The 23,873-nt window shown below is 40.7% G+C and overlaps 1 protein-coding gene across 10 annotated transcripts in view; it reads left to right on the plus strand.

Annotated features, from left to right (window-relative positions):
* The window catches only part of LOC102788058 (nck-associated protein 5-like), a 180,437-nt gene that overhangs the window by 118,515 nt on the left and 38,049 nt on the right, over positions 1-23,873 (plus strand). For all 10 annotated transcript variants that reach the window (XM_087835751.1, XM_087835752.1, XM_087835760.1 and 7 more), the window contains 5 exons: positions 5,088-5,178; positions 10,760-10,939; positions 16,851-16,919; positions 19,745-19,783; positions 19,911-20,030. In XM_087835751.1, coding sequence (XP_087691877.1) covers positions 5,088-5,178; positions 10,760-10,939; positions 16,851-16,919; positions 19,745-19,783; positions 19,911-20,030 — 499 coding nt within the window. The remainder of the gene's footprint in view (positions 1-5,087; positions 5,179-10,759; positions 10,940-16,850; positions 16,920-19,744; positions 19,784-19,910; positions 20,031-23,873) is intronic.

Below are 23,873 nucleotides of genomic sequence, written 5' to 3' on the forward strand. Positions count from 1 at the left end.
GATAGAGCAATATAGTCAAAATCTCTATCGTTGGCCAAATTTATATAGTTTCTATCATATATCGTTTATATCGCCCACCCCTAGGAGCAATAACTCTGAGGAATATATTCAGGTCTGGAGCCACGTACGCTGCCAGCAGATGACTTTTTTAGAGAAGGCCTTGCCTATTTCAGCAAGACAACGCCAAACTAAAGTCTGCAAAAAAAAAAAAAAAAAAAAAATCTAAGCAGCAAAAAGAGGAAAACACTGCTGTCAAAGCCACAGAAGCTGGTCTCTTCAGTTCCCAAATGCTTACAGAGTGATGTTCAAAGAGGAGGTGATGCAACGCTGTGGTAAACATGTCCCTGTCCCCAAGTAACAAACGAGCATTAAATAGAATTTCAACAACATATTTTTTTAATATGTTGCCTTTATAACATTTCCCGGTCACATGTGGACATTAAATGATTTGCAAATCTGTGGAAATGTGGTTGTAGCTGTAGCAAACGGAGAAAACGGGAGAGTTATCGCCACGCAGAATAAATCTTTAGTCCAGATGGAGCCAGATTTTTCTTTCTGTCAACAATGAGGACCTCCAGTCCCCCAGCACCACCGCTAAACTTCAAAGTCTTTCTGCCCGAGCCTTCAAAAGGACCAAAGTCTATCCAGTGAGATGCTACACACACACACGTGCACACATGCGCGCGCGCGCACACACACACACATCTGTGGCTTCAGTGATCTCTGAAATGGAAGTGGTATGGAAAACGAGGCACCTCCAGAGCGCACTGGGTCTGTTTAGAAACACAAAGGCTCTCTTTCAGGTGTGCCACAAAACCAGACCTTCTCCCTCCTCCACCTCCTCCTCCTTCTCCAGCCACAATATGAGCAGCAGGCAGGCATCCTGAGGCATCAAAGTGTTTCTCACCATCCCGCCACTTTAGTAAAGTGAAAGTCACCGAGGCCTTGCCAGTTCACAGCGAGTTATGCAGGTGTGGACTTGTGTGCAACAAAACCAAACGTTTTGCCAAACCATGTCATTCATGTATTCATTTAATTCTTCTGCTTCGCTTTCCCGGCTTATCTGGTGCATGTTTTCATGTATTAGAATAATTTCGACTCCATCTGTTGTGTTGCTTAATGAAATGTCATCGCAGTTTAGGTTTAAAAGCCCCCTCCACACACGTACACACACATTTACCCCACACACTGCTCTACATATTTATAGTGCATTCTCATAAATTGTTGGCAATTCGTTCCTGAATTGTCGCGGATGAGATCAACAAAATAATGAAGTGCTGCTCAGAATCAGCTCATGCACGTCACGTTCGGTTGGAATCAAAAGTCGCAGCTTGAGAAACCGAGTGTGAAACTGAAGGTTAGGTGTTTTAAAAAAAAGACCTTTGTGACTTCTTGAAAAATTGCTAGGGATTTATCTCTCGGGCTCATAGATATCTCAGTGGCATGTTAATACACAGAGGCAGACACTGGTGCTATATCTGTTGGTGGTCACCTGCCCAAATCCCCTCAGCCCCAAGGACGGCAACCGCTTGCAATGCTGATCATGTTCGTCCTTGACCCATGTCGGCGTCTCCGGACACCGAAGCTGTCCGTGTCTACGCCCTCTTTCCTCCATAGGTTGTGCTGATTAAGGGCAGCATTTAAAGCAGAAACTGGAGCAATCTGCCATCAGCTCTGCCTGACTGCTGCTTTGACTGTTCGATCAGCAGCTAGCAGCCTGATTACAGCCGGCTTTATGGCTCAGCCTGGACAGATGGTGTTCCTCCTCTGCCCTGCCTCCATGTGCTCATTTTCACCCACTACCACATAGCTGACAGCCACTGCTGATCACTGAAAAACCACCAGGAACATCGTTGTGCTCTTGTGCCTTTGGCTCCAAAAATATGAATGGATCAAACCACTGGTCAGTCACGACATTATAAAAATGAAGACAGACAAAATGAGGAGCATTGGTTATTGTCGGGTCCTGGCATTTTTATAGTTTCTACTTTGCACAGTCCACCAAAATCTGTTGGAGACCAAACACACAACTCCCCGGTGGCACCAGCTTCCTTGAAAATGGCAATGCTCCCTACCATAACACTAAAATAAGAAAGACAACAAGAAAGGGAAAGAATAGCGTCCATGGGAGAGGCCAAGGAGAAAACCACTGCTGACCAAAAACAACACAATGGTTCGTCTCACGTTTACCAAAAACATCTGGATGATCCCAAGAAAATATTCTGTGGACTGACGGTTTAAGTCCCGTTACAGCTGACATAAAACTAACAGCATTTCATAAAAAAGATCATCACAGCAACAGTCAATCATGGTGGTGGTAGTGTGATGGGGCTGCTTTGCTGCTTCAGGATGACTTGCTGTAACTGATGGAACCATGAATTCTGTTCTGAAGGAGGATGTCTGACCATCAGTTTATGCTCTGAAGCTCAAGAGCACTTGGGTTTTGCAGCAGGACAATGATCAGAAACACACCAGCGAGTCCACCTCAGAATGACTCAAAAAAAATTTAAAAAAAGAAGGTTTTGGAGTGGTCGAGTCAAAGTCTGGACTTAAATTGGATTGAGATGCTTTGCATTGTCCTTAAACAGGCCGTTCATGCTGGAAAACCCTCCAATGTGTCTGAATTAAAACAATTCTGCAAAGAAGAGTGGACGTAATTCTTCCACAGTGATGTGAAACACTGATTTCCAGTTTACACAAACTCTTGATTGCAGTTCTTGCTGCCAAGGGCAGCACAACCAGTAATTAGGTTTAGGAGGCAGTTCATTCTTTTACACAGGGACAGGTAGGTTTGGATAAAATTGATCCCTTAATAAATGAAATCATGATTTAAAAACTGCATTTTGAATTTACTCAGGCTATCTTGACACATGTAAGTGTGACAAATATATAAAAAACTAATAAATCAGAAAGGAAGGTTCCTCACAACACTACGTGAGAATCCTGAAACCTTGGAGAATTTCTTTGAATTACACAAGTATTTTTTAAACTGTATAACAGTGTCCTTGTAGCCCCCACATACAGTTTATGAATGTTTGACATTCTTGTACAAATAAGTCAAAACTTTGATAACATTGCCTGTAAATGTTTAAAGGACTTCCAGAAATTGATTGAAACTCTGGTTGGTTAAACTTTTTGAATGATTCATGCACTTTTGCACTGCCTCAGTAAGTAATACAAGGCCTTCTGTCACACTGACAGACACATGAGTCACGACTTTGAGGCTAGAGAAAAAAGGAGGTGATAGTCCTTGCTAATGCAAATAGCATGCGGCAGACTGGGTTGAATGTCGCTCTGAACGTTCAAATTTACATCTCAACTCTTTCCGTGTGGGTCCTTCCTTGTGTAACTTCACCGCAAATCAAACCAATCAAAAGTTGAAGAAGAAGATGGTGTCATGAATCCAGATGATTCCCAGCTGACAGTGTCAACGTTTTTTCTTTTGTCGAGACTTTTTTTTCAATTTATTTATTATTTTACAATGACTGCCTGTCACTCTGGATCCTCTGGTGCTCCTGAATGTCAGTTTCATCTTATCACTTCCATTTACATGATCCCAGCTGGGCCCGAGATTATCTTTCACAGCTTATCTGGTGCTGGGGTAGGTTTTCTTTTCTTTTTCACAGAATCACAAAGTGAACGCCTGTGAGGTGAAAGGTCACCGTACAGCGCTGGGGATTGAGAGGGGCATGTGGCTGCTATTCAGATGGAAATAGGTAGAGGTGTTTTCACTCTTTGGTACCTGTTCTGCATGCAGCTTGCAGCGTTCGCAGCACAAAATAGAAGCAAAAGATTGTTTCTGAGCAGACGGGGCCTTGAAGGTCAGGGCCGCTCGCTCGGTTTGTGCTGCCGCGATTGCGCTTAATTCAAGTCATCAGCGGACGTGAATACGGCTGTGCGCTGACACACGCCTAGAAAATCTCACACAATAAGTCAGTAAACACTGCGACTGCAGTTTTTTGCACTCAGTCTGGTCATTTTGGACGACATGTTCCTCGCATAGCGAGCGGAGCAGAAGTTGGGATTCAGTCCAGAAAAATTACGACTCATCCATCTTGTGTCTCTGGCTCTGATTCAGTCCATTCGCTTTTCATTTTCACTTCTGAGCCATTTGTGTGTGTGTTTGTGTGGGCTTTCTTATGGAGAGTATTAAAAAAAGGGAAGAAGAACGCAATGATCCGTTTCAAACAGCAAGCCTTTAGCTTGAAAACAGATTCCATGTCAGATGTTTTTAGCCGAATATTTGACTCTGCTCATCATTTTGAGGCTGCTGGTATCACATGGGTTGGGTTGTTTTATATACTGTTGAGGTCATTTGGACCTTGGCTCTGAGTTACTATCTTTTTTGGAGTAGTGGAACCTAAAACCCTGAAAGGCACCGTTATTAGCCTTCATCTATCTCTGTTTTTGCTTGGGTGAGCGTGCATGAGAACAAGAAGTCCTCAAAATTAAATTAAAAAATGCACCATCCTGCAGAAAAACACATCTGCCAGTACATGCCTCAAATCTGAGGGTGGTGGTGAAGGTTTTATTAGATTTTTCAGGAAAGATGAGGGTTTGGTTTACAGTAAGACAGGAAAATACAGTACATGAACTACCCCATCTAAAAATGGGGCAGGTGCAGGGCCAGAAGACATATCAACACATGAAAAAGTCCAGCTTTACCCATTTATTCTTAATATTATTTATTGTTTGGGATCATTATCGTGATGAAAAATGAAGATGTTACCAATCAGATGCTTTTACCAACAATTTTGACAACACTCAGACCTAATTTCATGTGTAAAAAAACGTATTTAGAGCTAACAGGAAAATAAACTGTTTTAAAACTACACTTCTTCACTCCTACATGTTTTGTTGACCCTACATGCACCCTGAGCTCCTCCGTACGCACACAGTGGCAATGTATAACATTAGCATACTTCCTCGTTTGCTGGGTTGATATTTAGCAATGATGTTGTATGAAATTAAATAAAATAAAGAACTTAATATTAGTTTTAAGGACATTATAGCCTCTGACTTTTAGGTCTCCACATTTCCCACTAGTGCATCTTTTTTTTCTGATGATGTGTGTTTTGTGTGTGCAGGATGGAAGAGACAGTGCGGTCACTGCTGCAGAATCAGGGTGTCCTGGAGCAGACTGCTGTGGACACGGTGGACATCATGAAGGTCTACAAGGTAAACTCTCATTTCAACATCTCATTACAGTGAGACTGTGATGCCAGTCATGGTCCAGAGAGAGGTTATTCTTAAAGCTGCTTCAATCTTAGGAAAAGGTACAGAAATAATGAAAGGACAAATGAAGTTTGTTGTTTTCAGAATTTATTTACTGACATGCAGTGATCATTTAGTAGAGACATGCGTCTTTGTCTTCCACTGTTTGTTTTTTCTTATTTAGCTGAGAGCCTGGGTATTGACTAAAGCCAGACTGAGTCAAGGTGAAAGAATTCATTCCCGGCCCTGTTATGTAAGAGAAATAGCTGCTGGGATTGAGCAGAAATGCAGAAAGAATAAGTAATACCGTGTATTTTTGAAGCTTGGGTCACCTTTGGGGTCTCACTTCACAATTTGGAGCTGAACATGTTTACACAGCAGTGCAGAAATGCTTCGCTCGGTCTATCATCAGTAGGGCATTATCTGAGAGGCCTAACTATAGAAAACAAATGTTCTTTTGCCCCCAGCTATGTGTGCTGCATTCATTTGTAGTCTTGAAAATACTTCAGACTCTTAGAGTATTTATTAAGCCTCACTGGTCGTTTGTTTCTTATATGTCACACTAGGGGCACACGGTAACTACAGTGTCCATAAAGCAGCAGCCACATTATTGTCTTTAACTTCGAGCCGGTGAAATGAGAGCGAAATGCCTCGAGGGAGGAGAAGAAAAGGGCAGCCACTAGTTCATGAAGTATGCAATAAAAAGAGTGTCTTTATTAATGACTACATGTGTATATCACAAGACAGGAATAGATGCAGAAAAAAAAAATCCTTGACTGATGAGTGCGAATCAAAGTGTCCCGAATAAAGAACAAGGACCGTAAAGTTCACTGTCAGTGGCTCTGTTGCTTATTCCACTGAGTACATGTGAAACATGGGTTTAGCAGCCATAATAATAGACTCATGTCTGAAAGTTGTCCTGAGGCGCAAAAGCTTCATCACAAAAATACAACTCGACAGTGCAGTCTTATGAAATATATATCAAATGAATCCACTTTGTTAATATGCAGATAACGTTGTCTGTTGTCTGTGCATATAAAATAATCCCTTAAAAAGGGAGTGTGAGGGGAAGAAACACTCAGTCACTGGTGTTAAAAAATTTGGGGTTCTGAGCATGAAGTACCAAATCTGTAGTTCGTCTAATGGCCACTTGAGGCTGTTCTCCAAAAGCGATTCAATTCACCCTGGACACCCATGTTAGAAAATACTTTATAGCTATAGAAAGCACATTTACAGTTTAATACAAGAGTGTGTCTGACTTCTGTGCTTCCTTCTTCACAAAAACTCTGAGTGGGGTTAATTGTTTAATAATATTTGCTAACCTTTGGTTTGAACCTTACTCTCCCAAGTGAAACTTCTGTACTCTTTATCTAAAGCCTTAAAAGGAAAACAATGGACAAACTTGAAGAAACTCAAGAGCCAACTTTAATAAATTGTCCATTAAATACTGGAATTAGGGGTAGCAACTGTGCTAATGGATTTCTGCTACTACCCACTTCCACTAATTGGACTTAATTGGATCTCTCTAATGTTGTTTGCGATTGAATTATCTGAGGAAAAATATGACCTGCTGTGATGTATAGAAGATTGTGGTTTATGAATTAAGTTCGAGTATTTTACTACAGTGTAAATAAATCTATACCGTAGATACATCATAACCATTAACACTGAAGAAACCCTATGCCATTTCCTGACATGCACCTCCATTGCCTCGATGAAGCCCAAAACGCCTTCGATTGGCCTGTTTATGCATTTTCAGCTACTTCTTCTGCTGCCATTTTCAAAAGCGACTGTAAGATAAGGGATCAACTTGAAGAGAGAAAATCAGCCACCAAATTGGTTTTTGGTGCCAAAATTGCATGAACAGGTATAAATGCTGGCAACTGTATTGGCTACTTGCCTTGGCTCAACACAGAAGTCTAAAATAAGCTTTAGTCTCTTACTTAGGCACCTGTTATCAGATGGCACCTTGCTAACTACACTTGCTAGTGTTAGCTTATAGCTTAGAACTCGTTGTACTCCAAACATGGTAACTTTTGCCGTCAAAATACCAACAAGAACGCTAACACTGCAAAGCTTTTTAACTGCAGAAGGTGGAAATCTAGAAAAACCCATTGCAATTAAACAACAGGGAGACTCCCCTCTCAATTGTTCTTTGCCCCTCCGACCAGTCAGTGCTAGTTTTTGTCTTCAAGTGAGATTTGAACTCTACTCTCCCAAGTGAAAGTTCTGTGCTCTTTATTTAAAGCCTAAAGACAAACCAACAGGAAGATCAGGAATCTATATCCCCCTCAAAACCTTAGCTAATATATTCTGAAAGGCTACTATATATACAAGATATGTTTTTATGGTAGCCTATATTGTACTACATTACCATTAGTATGTTAGCATGCCAGCTCTCTACACAGTGAACTGCTAGCTAGATTAAAGCAAATTAAAATGGATATACATCACATAAACCTTCATGGAAACGATAGATCACAAAATGATAACAGATATGTGAAGGACTTGGATTTCTTTATCTTTTTTAGCAACAGAAGTCAAAAATTTAAAAACAAGCTAAACTCAGTGATCTGCTGCTTGATGTAAACTGTAAACATTTCCTCATGTCATGATCAGCAGCGGATAGAGAATATACTTGGAGAGTTATTGTGCTATTCCCATATGGTGTATAACTAAACACCAGCCGCTCCTACGCAGTGATGTGCTTCTGCTGCCGCTGCTGTATTCTGTGTATTCAGCAGGCAAACTCAATAACTTGAAAGGGCAACGTGAGGGACAAAGTTCCCTCCCCTCTCCCACTCCAGACTCTCTCTGCGGAGATTATTACAGAGCCCTTTAACGCCGTCTGATGAGCAGTCTCTCAAATCACAGGCTTCACAGGCGAACGAAAGCAGACTTAAAACCTTGACTATAAAGTATTGCCTTGAACACAATTGTCTGATGGAATCGAACAAGATTGAAAACCTAATACGTGTTTAGACGACATTTAATCAAGCGGTGGGGTGGGGGTGTATTCTGAAGGACATTATTTCCAATTTCTTTTAGAAGAAAGTAGCAGCTTGGTCTGTGCAGCTTTCAGATTTAAAAAAATATGAGTTGCGGCTATTCATCTGTGATGCTAACCTCATTTTTGTCCAGCACATTAACCGCAGGTGTCTTCAGACTTCATCTGCTGAGGAGGAAAATTTTAAGGCACATGCACAGTGATATGTCGCACTCAAGTTCTCACTCTGCTCTTGTGACTTAGGATGCAATAATACCTTCATTGTCATCTAGCTAACATGGGTCACAAGATGATGAATTTGTGAGGGAAAAAAAAGAAAAATGTGGCTCTGTGCATCAAATTTGGGTCTTTACCATCCAGCTTTTCCTCACATATTTATTTTATCCTGTGAATCTTTGCCTCTTTGAAAACCTGTTCAAAAGAAAGAAATCAAAGACTTCTGGAGGAGAAAATTGCCCTAAATGATAAAGCACTGAGACACTGCTGATTTTAAAGAAATCAGCCACTCTTGAATATCAGATAGTATTTTACTTCATTCATTTATTCAAGTGCAAGATTTGGTGTAGGAAAATAACAATTCTTTTCTCAAGAATCATCATTATATTCAAGCTGTTATGACTGAGGTTCACTACTGGACTCCTGAATGACCCAAACAAAAGTGCTTACAAATCTCCAGAACCAAGCACTGTATATCAAAGTTTCTAGCTTAACAGGATTAACGTGCTGTTTATCTTGTTGGGAGTTGGAAGGTATCAAACTGTGTCAGTTAAATGAATTACTGGGATGTAGTAACAATGCAAACAGATAAATACCCAGTTTTGCATTTTTGTAAATGGTGAAACCTCTAATAAATATTCCACTATATTTAAAAGAAATCGTCAATCGTCAGTCCACTAAATGTTATCGCCACAGGCCAAAGACAGAAAAGTCACCAAGGAAGTAAATGTCACCCCTTAATTGGCCAGACTGGATCCCTCATACCTGAGAAGGTTGCTGGACGAGGATAGTACGCTGTTTATTTGCAGTTTATATATCGGGAACTATTCAACAACACATTTTTGAGAAATATTTGCAGGCAGTGAAGTGAAATATTGGAAACACTGGTTGTTCTCGATTCTGTCATTATTTGGCTGTTTTTGTCCATACCCATGATTCTCTAGTAAAACTAGAATTTTACTAATTAAAACTCAGTTTTAGTGCATATTACTGCTCACCAAGCACTATTATTTGTCGACTGACTTTTAGTGCCAACTGGAAGTTGATGTTAGAGGAAGTGCGGCTTTGCTTGCCCAGAACTCCAGCTGGGCAATCACTGGTTGTGGGCAAGCACTGACTTGGTTTTCCTTGAAAGTCCAAAGACCAATTCTGAGTATATCTCATCAAAAACAATTGTTATTTTGCCCCCAGGTTTATATAATTTTTCTTATTTCAGAAGTTATCTTATACTGGCTACTTCTTGTCTCTTACACTTATTAAGGTACGGTGAAATGCGACATTTAGAGAACATCAGTGCTCATATTTTATTAACATGTTCAGCCTATGATGAGCGCTTGCAAAGGTCACCAGCTGCAAACACTGGAACCACTATTTTAGGTTTAAAAATGCCAGAGAGCGATGACTTTAATATCTAAACTACTGCCAAAGCAAAATTCACCTCAACTGAAAAGTGGAGTCAGATACGTTTACAGCTTTTAAAGTAAGAAATGCAGAACAAAGTGTGCATCAGAGTTTTCATCTAAGGTGATGTCTTCAAATTGTTTTCTCAGACAAACACCTGATAGAAAATAAAGAAAAACAAAAGCTGGAACAATCCACTTTGGGGCTTGTTTTCTTCTTTAAAATTCACTGACATTACTATTAATTTTTTTTGTTTAAATTTGTTTTTTTCAGCCCTTGTAGCAAAGAAGCAGATGATCTTTTTCCAGCAAATATTGATGGATAGATGTTTTCAGTAAGCATCTAATGTGAGACTCCAAAGATCCCTTGAAAAGCATGAATAGTGTTCTAACTGTGATCAAGAGTTTTCTTTTAGCAATTTGACGCTAGTCAGACAGTACCTCATTATTAGCTACTTATAACCAGTGTTTAATTATCACAGATGCCAGGAATCACCAGAAGAGAAAAGATTGCTGGCAACGAGACTGGGTGAGACAGACACTGTGTAAGGGCAAAGAGGGAGAGCACAGGAACCCCATTATACAGAAAAGAAAGCCCCTGAAGGTCACTGCCACTCTTTAGAAAACAAGAGAAACATGATTAGGGATTATGGGATGTTTTGGAGCTCTGTTGTTGAAGCTGCTTCCCTGTTGTCCCATCTGATCCTCTCCCCTTTTCCTTTCTTCTTCATTCACTCCCTCCTTCCCTCTGAGTTCTGCCTTTCACGCCTCCTTAACCGTTTTACCCTGAAACATTTGTCATACCTCTATTTTCAATCCTTTCCTCCCATCTGCTCTGCTTTTTGCTCGCCAAATTCATGCTTTGATTTTCTGTTCCTTATTTTTCCCCCCCTCTAACCTCTTTTCGCTGTCTGTGCATCAGGATAAACTCTCTGAGGAAGTGCAGAAACAGCACGACGGCCCAGTAGAGAAGGGCTCCCTGCCGGTGACTCGAGCAGAGCTGGACCCCAGGCTGCTGCTGAATCCTGAACATGATGCCAGCCAAGCAGAAGAGGATAAAGACAAAACCAAGCTCCTGCTGGAGCGCCTCAAGGCCCTGGAGGTACTAACTCGCCACCACGCATTTCTGTTGTCTCTTTAAGTCTCTCCTGCTTTGAATTTTTCCGCTTTCTTTTTCTCTCTGCCTACCTCCTTTTCCTTCTGAGTTTTCTTCATTCGTGCCTCTGTATACTTCTTGCATCCACACTCCTAGCCACCCCTGGCTATCCTTTGTGGCCAGCCCGTCTGACAGTTGTCAGAGTCCTTGCTTGGTTGTGTCTGAAAGCATGACAGCTCATCAAATTCTCCGGTCTCCTTCATTTGGAGAGCAAAGTCATCCTGTGAGAATCACCGCCGGGGCCTCGGGCTGTACTCCAGCTTTGGTTTGTTTTCCTCTGCGCTTGGGGATTTGAGCTATACTCCGCCACGAGCCAAAGCAGCCAAAGCAGATGCTCAGCCACAGCGATCTACACTGATTGTTTTTTGTGCTGAAGCCACCAGACACATATCTGCTCAGATCTCTTCAGTAATTAAAGTGCCCAGGCTTAATTAAGTTAGGCTTTTAGTCTTCACTGATACACTCCTAAGTGGCTCCACGTGGCTTTTTGGTTTTGGTGTGGTGAAGGGTGCGTGGCACTCAGTCTTACCCCGAGTCATGTCACTCATTTCATATATTATCATCCCAGTGAGTTGATGTCATCCTTTGTTATTTGTCACATGCATACGGCCAGGAGCTGCCCTCTTCTACCTTCTAGTCTGGCTCAGGAGGCTATTATCCTCCGCTGCATCAGTGATAAACAGAGAGCAACACAGATTATCTAGGAGGAAGTGAAGAAGTAGAAGTAGATGTCATGACCATTTCCAAACCCCAGCCAGACACTTTGGTGCCTAAGCTTAACCCAGGGGTCTCAAACTTCCAGCTCCAGAGTCACATGTGTCACATCTCGTTTATCCAATTCCAGCAACTCTTCTAATGACGGTGACAAAAGAATTTAATTATAAAAATGAACAAAGAGGTTTGTTGTTTTGCTTTTTTTTAAAGATAGTTTTCTTCCTGGTGTGCTTGATCTGTGCACTTCAGTTATAATTGAAATGAAAATGTTACTTTTACTGAAGCTATTATGCTATATAGAGCACGCCTGATATAGCATTTTTACAACTGAAACCGAGATTTGGTGATTTTAAAAATCTGATGTTTTATTTCTTTTAGACACACATTACAGTAAACTAATTTTCCAAACATATGTTATGCGTAATGATTAATCATTATTAAGGTAATATGATAACACAGTTTAAACATGATCTTGTTTTATTGGCACGACTCGTCACTCGTACTCGTTTATGCTCAGCTTGGATCATCTGGTTATTGTTTGGTTATTGTTGGCTGCAAAGGGAGTGCCCTCTGGTGGACAAACTATGTAACATCAACATTCAACATGGTTGAAGGGTGTTTTTCCTATCCCTGGTTTACTTTTTAAATTTTCATTTATTGGCCTTTATAAATAGCAATTCCAAAATAGCTACGTTCAGTCGATAATATCAGCCCAGGAGATATATATCAGTCATGCTCTAATGCTACATGTTTTATTAATCAAAAGCAGGCTTGAAGTACGCCTTTATATGTCAGTAGGTTTTTTTTAGTTATTTCAAATATAAAAACTTATTATATATAACAAGTACACAGTATTGCACCTGTTACTTATGTTAATGGTGTAATATGTATTTAGCTGACTTCATTATAACCCCCCACACAGCAGTGTCTCCATACAGCTTGTTTAAGCCAAACCTTGCTAAAAAGTGGCTCTTTTGATAGTAAAGGTTGTTGACCTCTGATATAAACAAACAGCACACATATTAAATAAAAGCAGAGTGAATAAAATTGAAAATAAAAGGCAAGTTGTTAGAAAGCTTGTATAAGAAAATAGTTTTGAGCTCGGGATTAAATGGATGAAGCTTCCACCACCATTCTTGCTTCATTCTGCTGAATTTGGTTGCTGTTTTCTGCCCTTTGCTTCTGCTTCGCTTGGTGGAGCAACTTGCATTTAATGAGGTGGGAATTACCTACTAGATACTACAGAGTACCTTCTACTCAATTTAATGGGTTCAAAACAAGTGCTCACGAACATTTTCGTGTACACAGGCTGATAATAAAACAATCCAAATATTTCAGCAGATGCCATCTAACAAATAAAACAATCCAAATGCGTGTAGGAAAATAAAGATGACACTTTGGTAGCAAGAAAGACACATGAAGGAGAAAGAAGTGAAAAAGTAAAAACAGTCCTCAGAGTGTATTTGATCTTTTCTTCCTTTTGTTTGTTCGTCCCTGAAAGAAAACAGACCCTAATTACAGCAAAGTGGCAGATAATTGCCTGCCTGTTGCTCCTCCAGCGGTGAGTTATCTTCTGAGACTGGCGGAAAGTATGGTCAACCTGTCCCTGCGATCCATCTGGTGAAGCGCATTACAGAGACGCTACATTTTAAACAGCTTTATCAAAAGTTATCTGCCGTTTTTATTCCTTGCTGCTGTGTGGGTGATGGATGCACCCCCAGCTAAAGCAGCAGGAACAAAACAGAGGCAATACATCACTGCCCCTCATTGTGCATAAACTCCACTGGCACTAAGTAAGCACCGCCCGGCTCCTGTTTCTGTTTCTCTTCATTAACTTGGCAGGCACGCGCTGCAGTCTGTAACTGGGGCCTAAATGAATACACATAGCACATTCTGGGAGAAATGGCCACTGGTCATTTTACTGATTAGGTGATAAGGGCATTAAAGCTAAAATTACCCAGGAGTCCACAGCTGACAAACACAACCTGATAAATATTTAGCAAAGACCCAAAAATGAAAGCGTGTGAGCCTGTTGTAAGACGTGTAAGGGTACATACATTATATATGGATTAGTTTGAGTCTCAAGATGTCTGTACTTTACATATTGGTGGATAAACTGGATAAGCTATAGGTTTGTAATTGCAGTAATATTATTTGACAGCATACATATATTCCTATCAGCTATGTAAATTGTTTTGATTTTACCCATGCTAGTTCATTACTAGGAAGCACCAAATGACAGGGAGATAAAGTAGAGTACTAGTTGATGAAGAAAATGACTAAAGAGCTAAAGAGCCAAAGAAATGTTCTCAGAGAATGGTGGAGCCCAAAAATAGAGCATAAAGAAGAGTCTAAACCTTAAATTATTAGGCGGCTAAACAGTGATTAGTGAGAAAAAACTACTGTCAAAAGAAGATTGTACAGTAATTTGAATTTTGCAGTTCTGTTCTGGAACATTCCCACCCTCACATTTACGTGCACTATATGAACTAAAGTGCTGGGCCACCTACACTTCCAGGAGCTGCTCAAGCATAGAAACTGACACCATTAACATGAAGCTTCTGGAGCACAGTTTTTGTGCTGAGGTTAATGCCAGAGGACTTAGCATAGCATTGTTTACGCACTCATTGACTCGGGTCTGTATCTCTATGTAGTCTGCCTTTTCCTGGCTGAGTTCCTTTGGACCTTTAATGCTTCCACTTTCCAGTAACACCACCTACATTTGATTGCGGAATATCTAGGAGTAGGAGTAACGCTCTAATCCAGTTAGCTCTTTAGCATGACCCGTGGCAAGGTTTTTGATTTCAGGTGGGGTTTTTTAAGTCCCATTGCCACAGAGGTATAAAATAAAAGATTAAGCTGTGGAACCCAATAATTTTGTCCCTACAGTGTAGATTGGAAGCATTAAAGGTCCACAGCAGGTCCAGTACAAAGCAGGCATCAATGATAACAGGAATGCCATTTGTTATGTCAGACTTTACTCAGCGTTAAATGGAGAAAATGGGGTTCAGTGGGGTTGCAAAGTGGCTTGCAGATGCAAGTTAAATAGACTTTCATGACTTCTATGGGCAACATTAAAGGTGACTTAACTTCCAAGTTTGAAAAGTGAAGCCAATGCAGTAGTGCCTTAAACCTACATTCTTTTAAATAATCACTAGGGGGCGACAGCTGTGGTTGCAAAAAAAACATCCAATGCTGTAGATGTCTGTGGGAAAACGCCCCTCAGCCCTGACCTGTGTACACACTTTCCAGATGAGTTCATGAGCTCAGTCATTCATTTTGGATTGTATAAATTATTTAAATTAATTAAACACATTTTCTAAATTATGGTCATTCTAAGGATGAGAAGCACATTAAATGTTTCACTGTTAGATGCACCCCTCGCTTGTCACATCTGGTTTCAAAACAGCAGGATGGTAACCGTGACAATATTTCAAACCAGTGGGTGATGTCATGGTAGCTATATCGGTCTTTTGTACTGTCAGTGGTGACTTCAGATGAATCCTGTTTCATTTCTAATGGCAACAAACAGCTTTAAAATGGCCCAAAATAGATTTTTCACATAACATGAACATTATTAAATAATCGAAGGTTTTTAGGTTTTATATTATTTAGGCATTTGCTCTGCCCCAAGTCATGAATAGATTTTAAAGTTAGTTACAAGAATTGTTATTTACACTGACATTATGACTGCAGGTTTGTTGTGGTGTTATAATAATACACTGAACTATGGCAGAATATGATAGTGGGATTACCCGGTTTGACTGAGAAGGTTTATTGTCAAATTTTTAGTGCCTGTTGTGCTGAGTTGTACTATTTTCAATGACAGACTAATCATTTTACCTTGATTCTTGGTCTCAGAAAGCATCATCCATTCCAGTCTCAACACAAAGTTCATTTTCTGCCACCTGCCAAGGATGTGCTCCCGCTTAAGTGTTTTCCCTGGTGTAGACACCTCAGGGCTTTCAGTTCACCGCCATTCATTCTTCTAACAGCGACATAACTTAATACAATGAAATGTTTTTACTATTTTGACATAGTAACCTTGAAATTAAATACTATATGATTATTTAATATAAAATTTCTGGTGTCTTCTGAGGGGCAGGAATGTAAATAATCCGTCCAAACCGTGCTACCTCACAGACCTAAATGTCACATGCATGTGTTTCCATGTGCAGCCCTGTTGCTAAGAGAGCGGTGCACTTCCAGGTTGCTCATCTCTATAACTACAGCACAAAGAAAGAAGGAAACGAGCACGTCCAGTCGCCAACACTTAAAGACTTGCATGCCACTAAAACAACATAGCAAAACTGGTAGCGCCTCATACTGAAGCTTGAGTTAAAGAAAATGAGCTGCCGTGTAGGCGAAGCTCTGGCTTAAATCATCACATATTTTAAAAAGTCATGCTCATTTCTTTTTGGGTGTGAATAAATGGGAGCTGATTTATTTGTTTTTGTTCTTCTGCAGTTAATGATGGGAATATGAGTCTTTGCTGGCACATTTGAATCATAAATTAAGTTGTGTAACAGTGATAAATACACGGTCAGGGGGATTTCCCAAGCTAAATGCATCTCTTGAAAATAGAAACTAACACATGAAATGCTCGAGCTCTCTTTAATTGCTCAGGCCATTCATTAGATTTGCACTCATAACCACACGTTGCAGGCTTTGAGGCTTTAATTAGTCAGTGTTTCTTCGTAAGACAGCATTGTTGGAGTGTTTTGGGTTGTAATCATGTTTCCCATGTTTTCATCAAGGGATTGGTAGTTTCTAGAAAAGGGCAGAGGGCGAGAGAACCAAAGAGTCTGACAGCTCCTAATATGCTGCCTGCCTCTGACAAATTGGAAACTCCCAAAGATCAATAGGACGCCACCTCATCGCTTGGCAAGCAGAGGAGATATTCTTATTAGGTCCGGGCTCCAAACGGCTAGCTGCCGCCCCAAAGTTCAGCATCATAACTTCCATCCCCTTGACCTTTTTCTCAGTTGCACTTGGTAAATTTTTATTGGCTGTCCTGATTCAAAGTTGACATATGACCTTTGTGAGGGAAGTCTCAGTCTTAGCCGGAGCTACGCTCGATTGCTGCTCCTGTCTCTGTTGTTTTTGTTGCATCAAACATAACTGGAGTGTGTGTTGTTTGCAGGAGGAGAACTCCACCCTGGCCTTAGAGAATGAGAGTCAAAGGGAGCAGTACGAGCGGTGTCTCGACGAGGTGAGTGCACACCTTGTTTATCTTTATTCATTCCAGGCAACATTCAAGGACGTTGAGTGGCTTGTGAGATGTTTTACTTACCTTAAAACTGAATTTGTTTTGACAGAATAAAATAAATTGTATTGTGGACCTGAAGATTAAGGTTTTAATGAGGTCCTGAGCCATGCTATGGTTATCTTACTGCTTGGCAATTTACTCCAGCCACAGCTCGAGGAAGGCTGGAGAGAATTTGTTGATAATGACAATTAATTTTATTTTTCATGCAACTAAATCTTAACGCACACTCTTTTATCTGACATTTTTTTGTCTTTTTTCACATCCTCTGTTTACTTTTAAACTGTTAAGTAACAACACACACACATTTACATAACTCTATACTATCCAGGCTAAATTAATAGAAGATATGATAGTTAATAGCACTTGCCTTTGGAATTTTGTTATGTCTATGTCTGCACTATATGTTAAATAAAGAATCTAAAACTTCACAACTACATGGATACTACTTATTTTCCATACTTTTAGCAGCTGCAGTATGCAGCGCAAGTAGTTGGTAGGCCATCAACAGTATATCTATAGGATGCAAAGACAGGAAGGAAGTCAGGAGTGGGAGAAAGGACATGAGGATAGGCAGTCAGTAGGTGTGACAGATGGGTTCAAATTGGAGGTTGGGATACCTGATAACAATTTTCTAAAATTGAAATTCAAAGACACAACTAGAATTTCACTCATCAAAACTGAAGCATAGACTTCTTTACAGGCTGTCAATACAGTTACTCACACATTAAGCCGTATTATTTGACAACTAGTTGCATAAAAAATACTCCAAAAAGCACCAACACATCAAAGCACAAAGTATCTGAAGTTAAGCCTAGTGGACAGCTAGCAGCTAGGTAGGCACTTAAACAAGGCCAGTTTGCAACAATGTATAATTTTAGCATTATGATAATACCCCATTCTTTCTTTCTTTGGTTTTGTTTTTTCATGCTATAATTCACCAGGAGCTAATGCTAGCTAGTGTGAATAGCATAATACACAACAGAAATGCGGTAATCAGCGCTAAAAATGAAATACAAAGAAACTACTAGAATTTCACTCTTCGAGACTGATGGACTGAAGTACAATTATACACACATTAAACTGTAAAAGGCACTAACACTACAAGCACAGTCACTCAAATTAGCTTAAGCTAAGCTTATCGTACGGCTGTTATAGCATACGGCTGGTATCCATCCCTCTGTAAAGTTCTCATGGAAGCTGAAATTATTTATAGAGCCCAAAATGTTTCTTGCATTAGCCTTTAAACATGTTTATTTCTGCTGTAAAGTTGGTCATTTTAATATGAAAATCTGTGGTGATTGACTAGTACTTGGTGCCAGCCTCAAGTGGCCATTTGAGGTACTGCAGTCTCTTTTGCTCCTTAGCTACTTATTTTTCCTTCTTTTTGTAACTGTAACGTGCAGTTAAGTGCTTGTGATGCAAGTCTGAAATGTCAGCTTGTATGTAGCTTCATCCTGACGTGAACCAGTGTTTGTGCAGAAATAGTTTACATAACAATATCACTTCTGTGCCCTCTGGTTATTTTGTGAGAGCTTGTTAAGCACTGTTTAGGGAGCCACATGAGGGAAATGAAGCAGCCCCGGCTCTGGGCTGTGCCTGCTTGCTGAATTACTCCGGGATGGAGGGAGCGCTGCTAAAGGAAAGCATGTCCAGCAGGGACAAGTCGCCCAATTTGTCCTCAAACCGACAAGCTCAGCAGACTGAGCAGATCTGCCGCAGGGTGGGAAAGACTGGTGAGAGCATAAGGGGAAATAAAAATGAGAGGGGGTGAGGAAGAAGATCGAAAGTGAGCGGTTAAAAAAAAAGAAAAGAAAGTACAGGGAAGCGGGGACATTGTTATACAGAGCTGCATCCTCGATGGATTGCAGCTGGAGTAAACTCAGCCTTCGTCTCCTTTCTGCTTCCCTGCTCTCACTAAGATGGCTCAGCTCGGTTTTGTTGTGTTTATTTGTCAACTGTTTTCCTTTGTGGTTGACTTTCGGTGGAAGGACGGCTTAGCAATAATCCTGTTTTAATGATGGAGACTGTGTGCGCCCCTCTAACTAGAACAACAGTGTAACAGAAGGGATGATTTTTTTTATGTTACACCAGCTGTCTGTCTGAAATTTTAAAGTCGTTTGTTGTGTTTGTAACTTGTTTCCAGGACGTACAGCGTGCGCAAGTTCACATCCTCTGTCAAACACCATTAACTCCGGTTTGTTTGATCACAAGAGGCAGATCTGTAACTTTGCGGTTCCACAAGCAGGGCTCATTTTGCTATGTTTGCCCCCATCTCTCTTCGTTCAATAAACGAGAAACGAGGCGCTCGAAAGAGCCGATGGGGCTTCACGGGGTATTAATGAGCAATCAATGGGCAGTAATCGTAGACGCTCCTCCATCGGCGTTGCGGTCTGAAGTGCGAACCGCTCTGAGACCAAGACCCGGGCACAGCAGCACTTAAGTCAGGCACACCTCTGATACCCTACATCAACCAGGCGCTGTCAATACCACCATTATGCTGTGAGAGCTCAACATTGTCTGCACGAGTGTGTAAAAGAGACACACACACCCAATAGCGGAGGAAAAATGTGCAATGTATTGTGCCACAGCGGTTGCTTGGGCTCATAATAATTCATCCGAGGTGTAAATTGGCTGAGGAAGTACAAACACTCCAAAGTGCAGTGTAAGGGTTTCTATAGAGGCCCGGAAGGGTCATATGAGGTCAAGACTTTATTATGGTGCCAAAGCAGATAAATTATATTCTGTGATGTTTTCTTTTTCTCTTTAAGGTTGCCAATCAAGTCGTGCAGGCGCTTCTAACCCAGAAGGTTTGTTACTTCTTTTTCTCTTAATGCATGCTAATATAAATTAATGGATATACTCTCAGTGTTGTTCTAACTGTCATGTGAATTTTACACTCAGACGATGCTCTTTCTATTTGTCCTCCTGAATCAGGATCTGAGGGAGGAGTGTCTGAAGCTGCGAACAAGGGTTTTCGATCTCGAGCAGCAGAATCGGGCGCTCGGTGTTTTGTTCCAGCAGAAGATCAAGCCGGCCTCGGACCTGCTTCTCCAGGTACGCTGCCCTTCCCAGAACCTACCCTCCTGTCGATACACTACATTGTAGGTGATCAAATGGCAGGAAATGTATCGTTAAACAGCTAAAGAACAAAAAACAAAGAAGAACAGAGTGTGTTCCTCCCCTCAGCTGACCAGACCGGTCGCTGCAGACGGCTGCCCCTCCCTGAGCCTAAGGGAGGTTTCTTCTTGTTAAAAGGGAGTTTTTCCTTCCCACTGTTGCCAAGTGCTTGCTCACAGAGGGTTGTCTAATTGTTGGCCTTTCTCTATATTTTTGTAGAGCCTTTGTCTTTCAATACAAATCACCCTGAGTTGAATGTTGTTCTAATTTGGGGCTATTTAAATAAAAGTGAATTGAAAATACAGAGGAGTTCATGGTCCACTCAGTGACTGTGAGATGTCCAGGTCCTGTGGCTGATGATCAGTTAATCGAGTGCTTTAACCCTCTTAATGTGAAGCAGTAAGGAATGATTTAGTTTGCACAGAGCTGCAGAGAGTCTTGTCATATGCAAGCTTTGCAGGATCATACCGTCCTCAGCTACTCTTTTGCCAGTATACTTTATTTTAGTCTCGCTACTACCACATAAATGTTTAATCCACAAAGTACTGTATATAGATATTTGAACTCAAACATAAGTCTTTGCTCTGGCTTCTCCAATCGAAACAGCCACCTCCTCGGGTTACTGGCAAACTTGAGCAGCAGACTGAATATCATATTATATAGTCAAATTTTATAGTTGTTAATATTATTTATCCTGAAAAAAAATTAAGGTATACATTTTAAAAATTAAGTAGGTCGGTTTGGGGTCCTATAGTTTTAGCCTGAGTTTGCATATCCACACTCAAACATGGTGGAAAGAACTCCTCCAGTAAACGACCCTGAGTGCTTCTCATGCATTTGAAGTTTTCCCATTTTTAGTTGTTTTTAAAGAGCTCTGGGGTCCTAACCAGAGAAAGAGACTGCTAAAAAAGAAAAGAAAAAACAACCCGTAAACACTTTGATTGTTTACGGGTTGACGTCTTTCTCTCTAAGCTTACATATGTGCCATTTTAATGTTACTTTTATAGTTTTATGTTGAGGATTCACATGAAATTGGGACTCCCTGCAGCACGGCTTTCTACATTAAAAACTATGTTGGAAGTCTTTAAATGGCAGATACAAACTTAAAACATCTCCTGCCTTCCCCCAAAGTAGAGTGTCTTCCCTGGTGCCCTCTGGAAAACAAATCCCCTCCTCCAAATCAAAATAACACACTTCACATAAGTTCTGAAATGTTTGCAGCGCCAGGGCTATAATCTGCAACTGTCCACATCCCACAAACAACAAAGATTTGAACCCTGTAGCCATCACCAAACATCACTGTACTTATACTCCCCACAAACCCTATATTCTCTCAGCAGGAGTGGGTGTTTTTTTCTCTCCTTTTGGTCCCAATTTACTGAAAAGTGTCCATGTGTCCATCCAGCAGAATCTTTAAGGTGTAATTATGAGGCAAACGGACCTGCGGCTGTGTTTTTACGCAGCTATTGTCAACCATGATACGAAGTCAGAGGGGAATATGATGAGTCCGGAAAGTGGAATGTCACATAATTGTGGCTCTTTCTGGTCAATATGAAAAAAAAACATATATATATATATCAAGACACCAAGAGAAGAAGAGCAGGCCGTCATCATGGAGAAGAGGGAGAAAGAAATTATGGGTAGATAAGGAAAAGGAAGGACATGAGATAGCAGAAGGGGGGGGGGCATTGAGGGCAAAAACAGGAAGTGGTACAAATGCAGAAAATGAATTTAAAAAATGAGGAAAGAGAACTACTGTGGTTGTAGGCGTGTTATAAAGATCCTTTCAAGGTACTTCTGCTGCCATTAGCAGACAGGCAGGAATATTGTTAAGTGAAAGTGCAATATAAAAGGCTGGAAGAAGGATACTGCCGACACCGCAGCAGAAACCAAAGAGGTGCAATCTCACTGAAGAGGTGTATTAAGGCACTCAGGAATATGATAGAGTTTGAGATCAGGTTCAGTCGTTATTGAGATCCCATGCGGGTAATTGGATTGCGGCGTATTGCTTTATATCCCTCCGGCATCCAACCGAGACTGTTTTTCTTCTTCTCTTTCCGGCGTGATTCAGACATTATGAGTACGTACGTAACGTAAGGCAGGTGAAAGGAACATAATCATGTAACGTGTGCGTGCTACAGTGCTGTTTGTGTGGTTTCTACAAGCGTGTGGGTTTTTGTCCGCTCATTATTTAATAGCAACATTTTAACCATCATCAGGGTGATTCAATGTAAGAGTTAATCATAATGTGATCACGCCTCTCCGGATGCTCGGCGTGTCCTTTATGAGGGCTTCAGTCGTGTGTGGGAGAGCTGTTAAAAACAGCTATATTTATCCACGTCACAAAAGCTCGGGACTTCCTACGGAATGGCTATATTTTTATCTGTCGTGCTGTATAATTATTATTTTTATAGTTATTTTTTGCAGAGTTAGATAAGAAGATCGAGGCCACTTTCTTATCTTCCTGTTCATTGTAACACTACAACCATAGAATCTATAAAAGACAGATGTAGCTGCTATTCATGGGTAGTAGTGGTGGTGAAGTGCCTCTGAAGCCTCGAGCTGAGCAATTCCTGTTGTTCTTATCTTAGTGTTTTCAAACCAGATGTGACGGCTGAGAGGCAGAACCAACCAAAAAATGAGTACAATGAGCATAGCCAATGAGCATACCCTTGATAATCCTCCTTTCTGACTCCAATAGTGACCACGAGCTACAAAATGAACTTTGTGTTTTATTTAATAACGCCTGAAATCAACAATTGAGCCCATTAAGTCATCAAGAAAGTATTTATGGAGGTCCCAGAACAAGGGAGCTTAGACTTCAAAGCCTTACCTCACCCCCAACCGGTTGTGACAGATGGCTGCCCCTCTTTGAGCCTGGTTCTGCCAGAGATTTCTTCCTGTTAAATGGGAGTTTTTCCTTCCTGCTGTTGCCAAGTGCTTAATCTTAGGGGGTCGTTTGATTGTTGGGGATTTCTCTGTATTGTTGTCGGGTCTTTAACTTACAATATAAAGCACCTTGAGTTGAGTTGTTGAGATTTGGGGCTACAGAAGAATTGAACTGAGCTAAATTGAATTAAATATACAACCAGAATATCATGGGCCGGGCCTCTGACCCAGCACTCCAAGTTCATTATGTATTGTGTATTTCTAATACACAATACACACGGTCTGCCCCCGCAAACCGTGACACAGAAGTCTGTGTATTCTTCTTATAAAGAATACAGGATTTGTGTTAGCACAAAGCTCTCGACTACACTACAAAATGTCACATTTATTAAATATGGTCAAATGGAATATACTGCATTGGTACGCATTCACTTTATATCAAACACATTTTCCTTATTAATTAAACATTTGAATAATTTGTTTCTTCTGACTGGTCTCTGGGCCTATGTTACTGGGGCCTCAAATAAAAGCTAGTTGATAGTTAGCTTAACCCTCTCCTCCCCCTTTTTAATGGATTACACATTTAGTGAAGCTGAAAAATGCAAGAATCTTTTTTTTTTTTACATAGCTTCTCTGTTTACAGCTGACGTGCTAAACACACTGAACCAATTACACATTCATCTTATAGAAATGAGGCTGTCATTATTTAAATAGTCATGAATACTCAGTTGTGAAATCTGCGTAAGCGCACAGCAAAGGACAACAAACGGGTTTGGATTTTGTATCTGTCAGATTACAGATAGATTTTGTGTTCAACTTACTAAACCAATTGAGCAGAATTACTTAAGAGAATATGAAAATAACCGGGGTGAGTTTTCATTTCTTTTCTGT

This window comes from Neolamprologus brichardi, chromosome 23 (genome assembly GCF_056152115.1).
Source record: "Neolamprologus brichardi isolate AB-2024 chromosome 23, ASM5615211v1, whole genome shotgun sequence".
Classification (NCBI taxonomy): Eukaryota; Metazoa; Chordata; class Actinopteri; order Cichliformes; family Cichlidae; genus Neolamprologus; species Neolamprologus brichardi.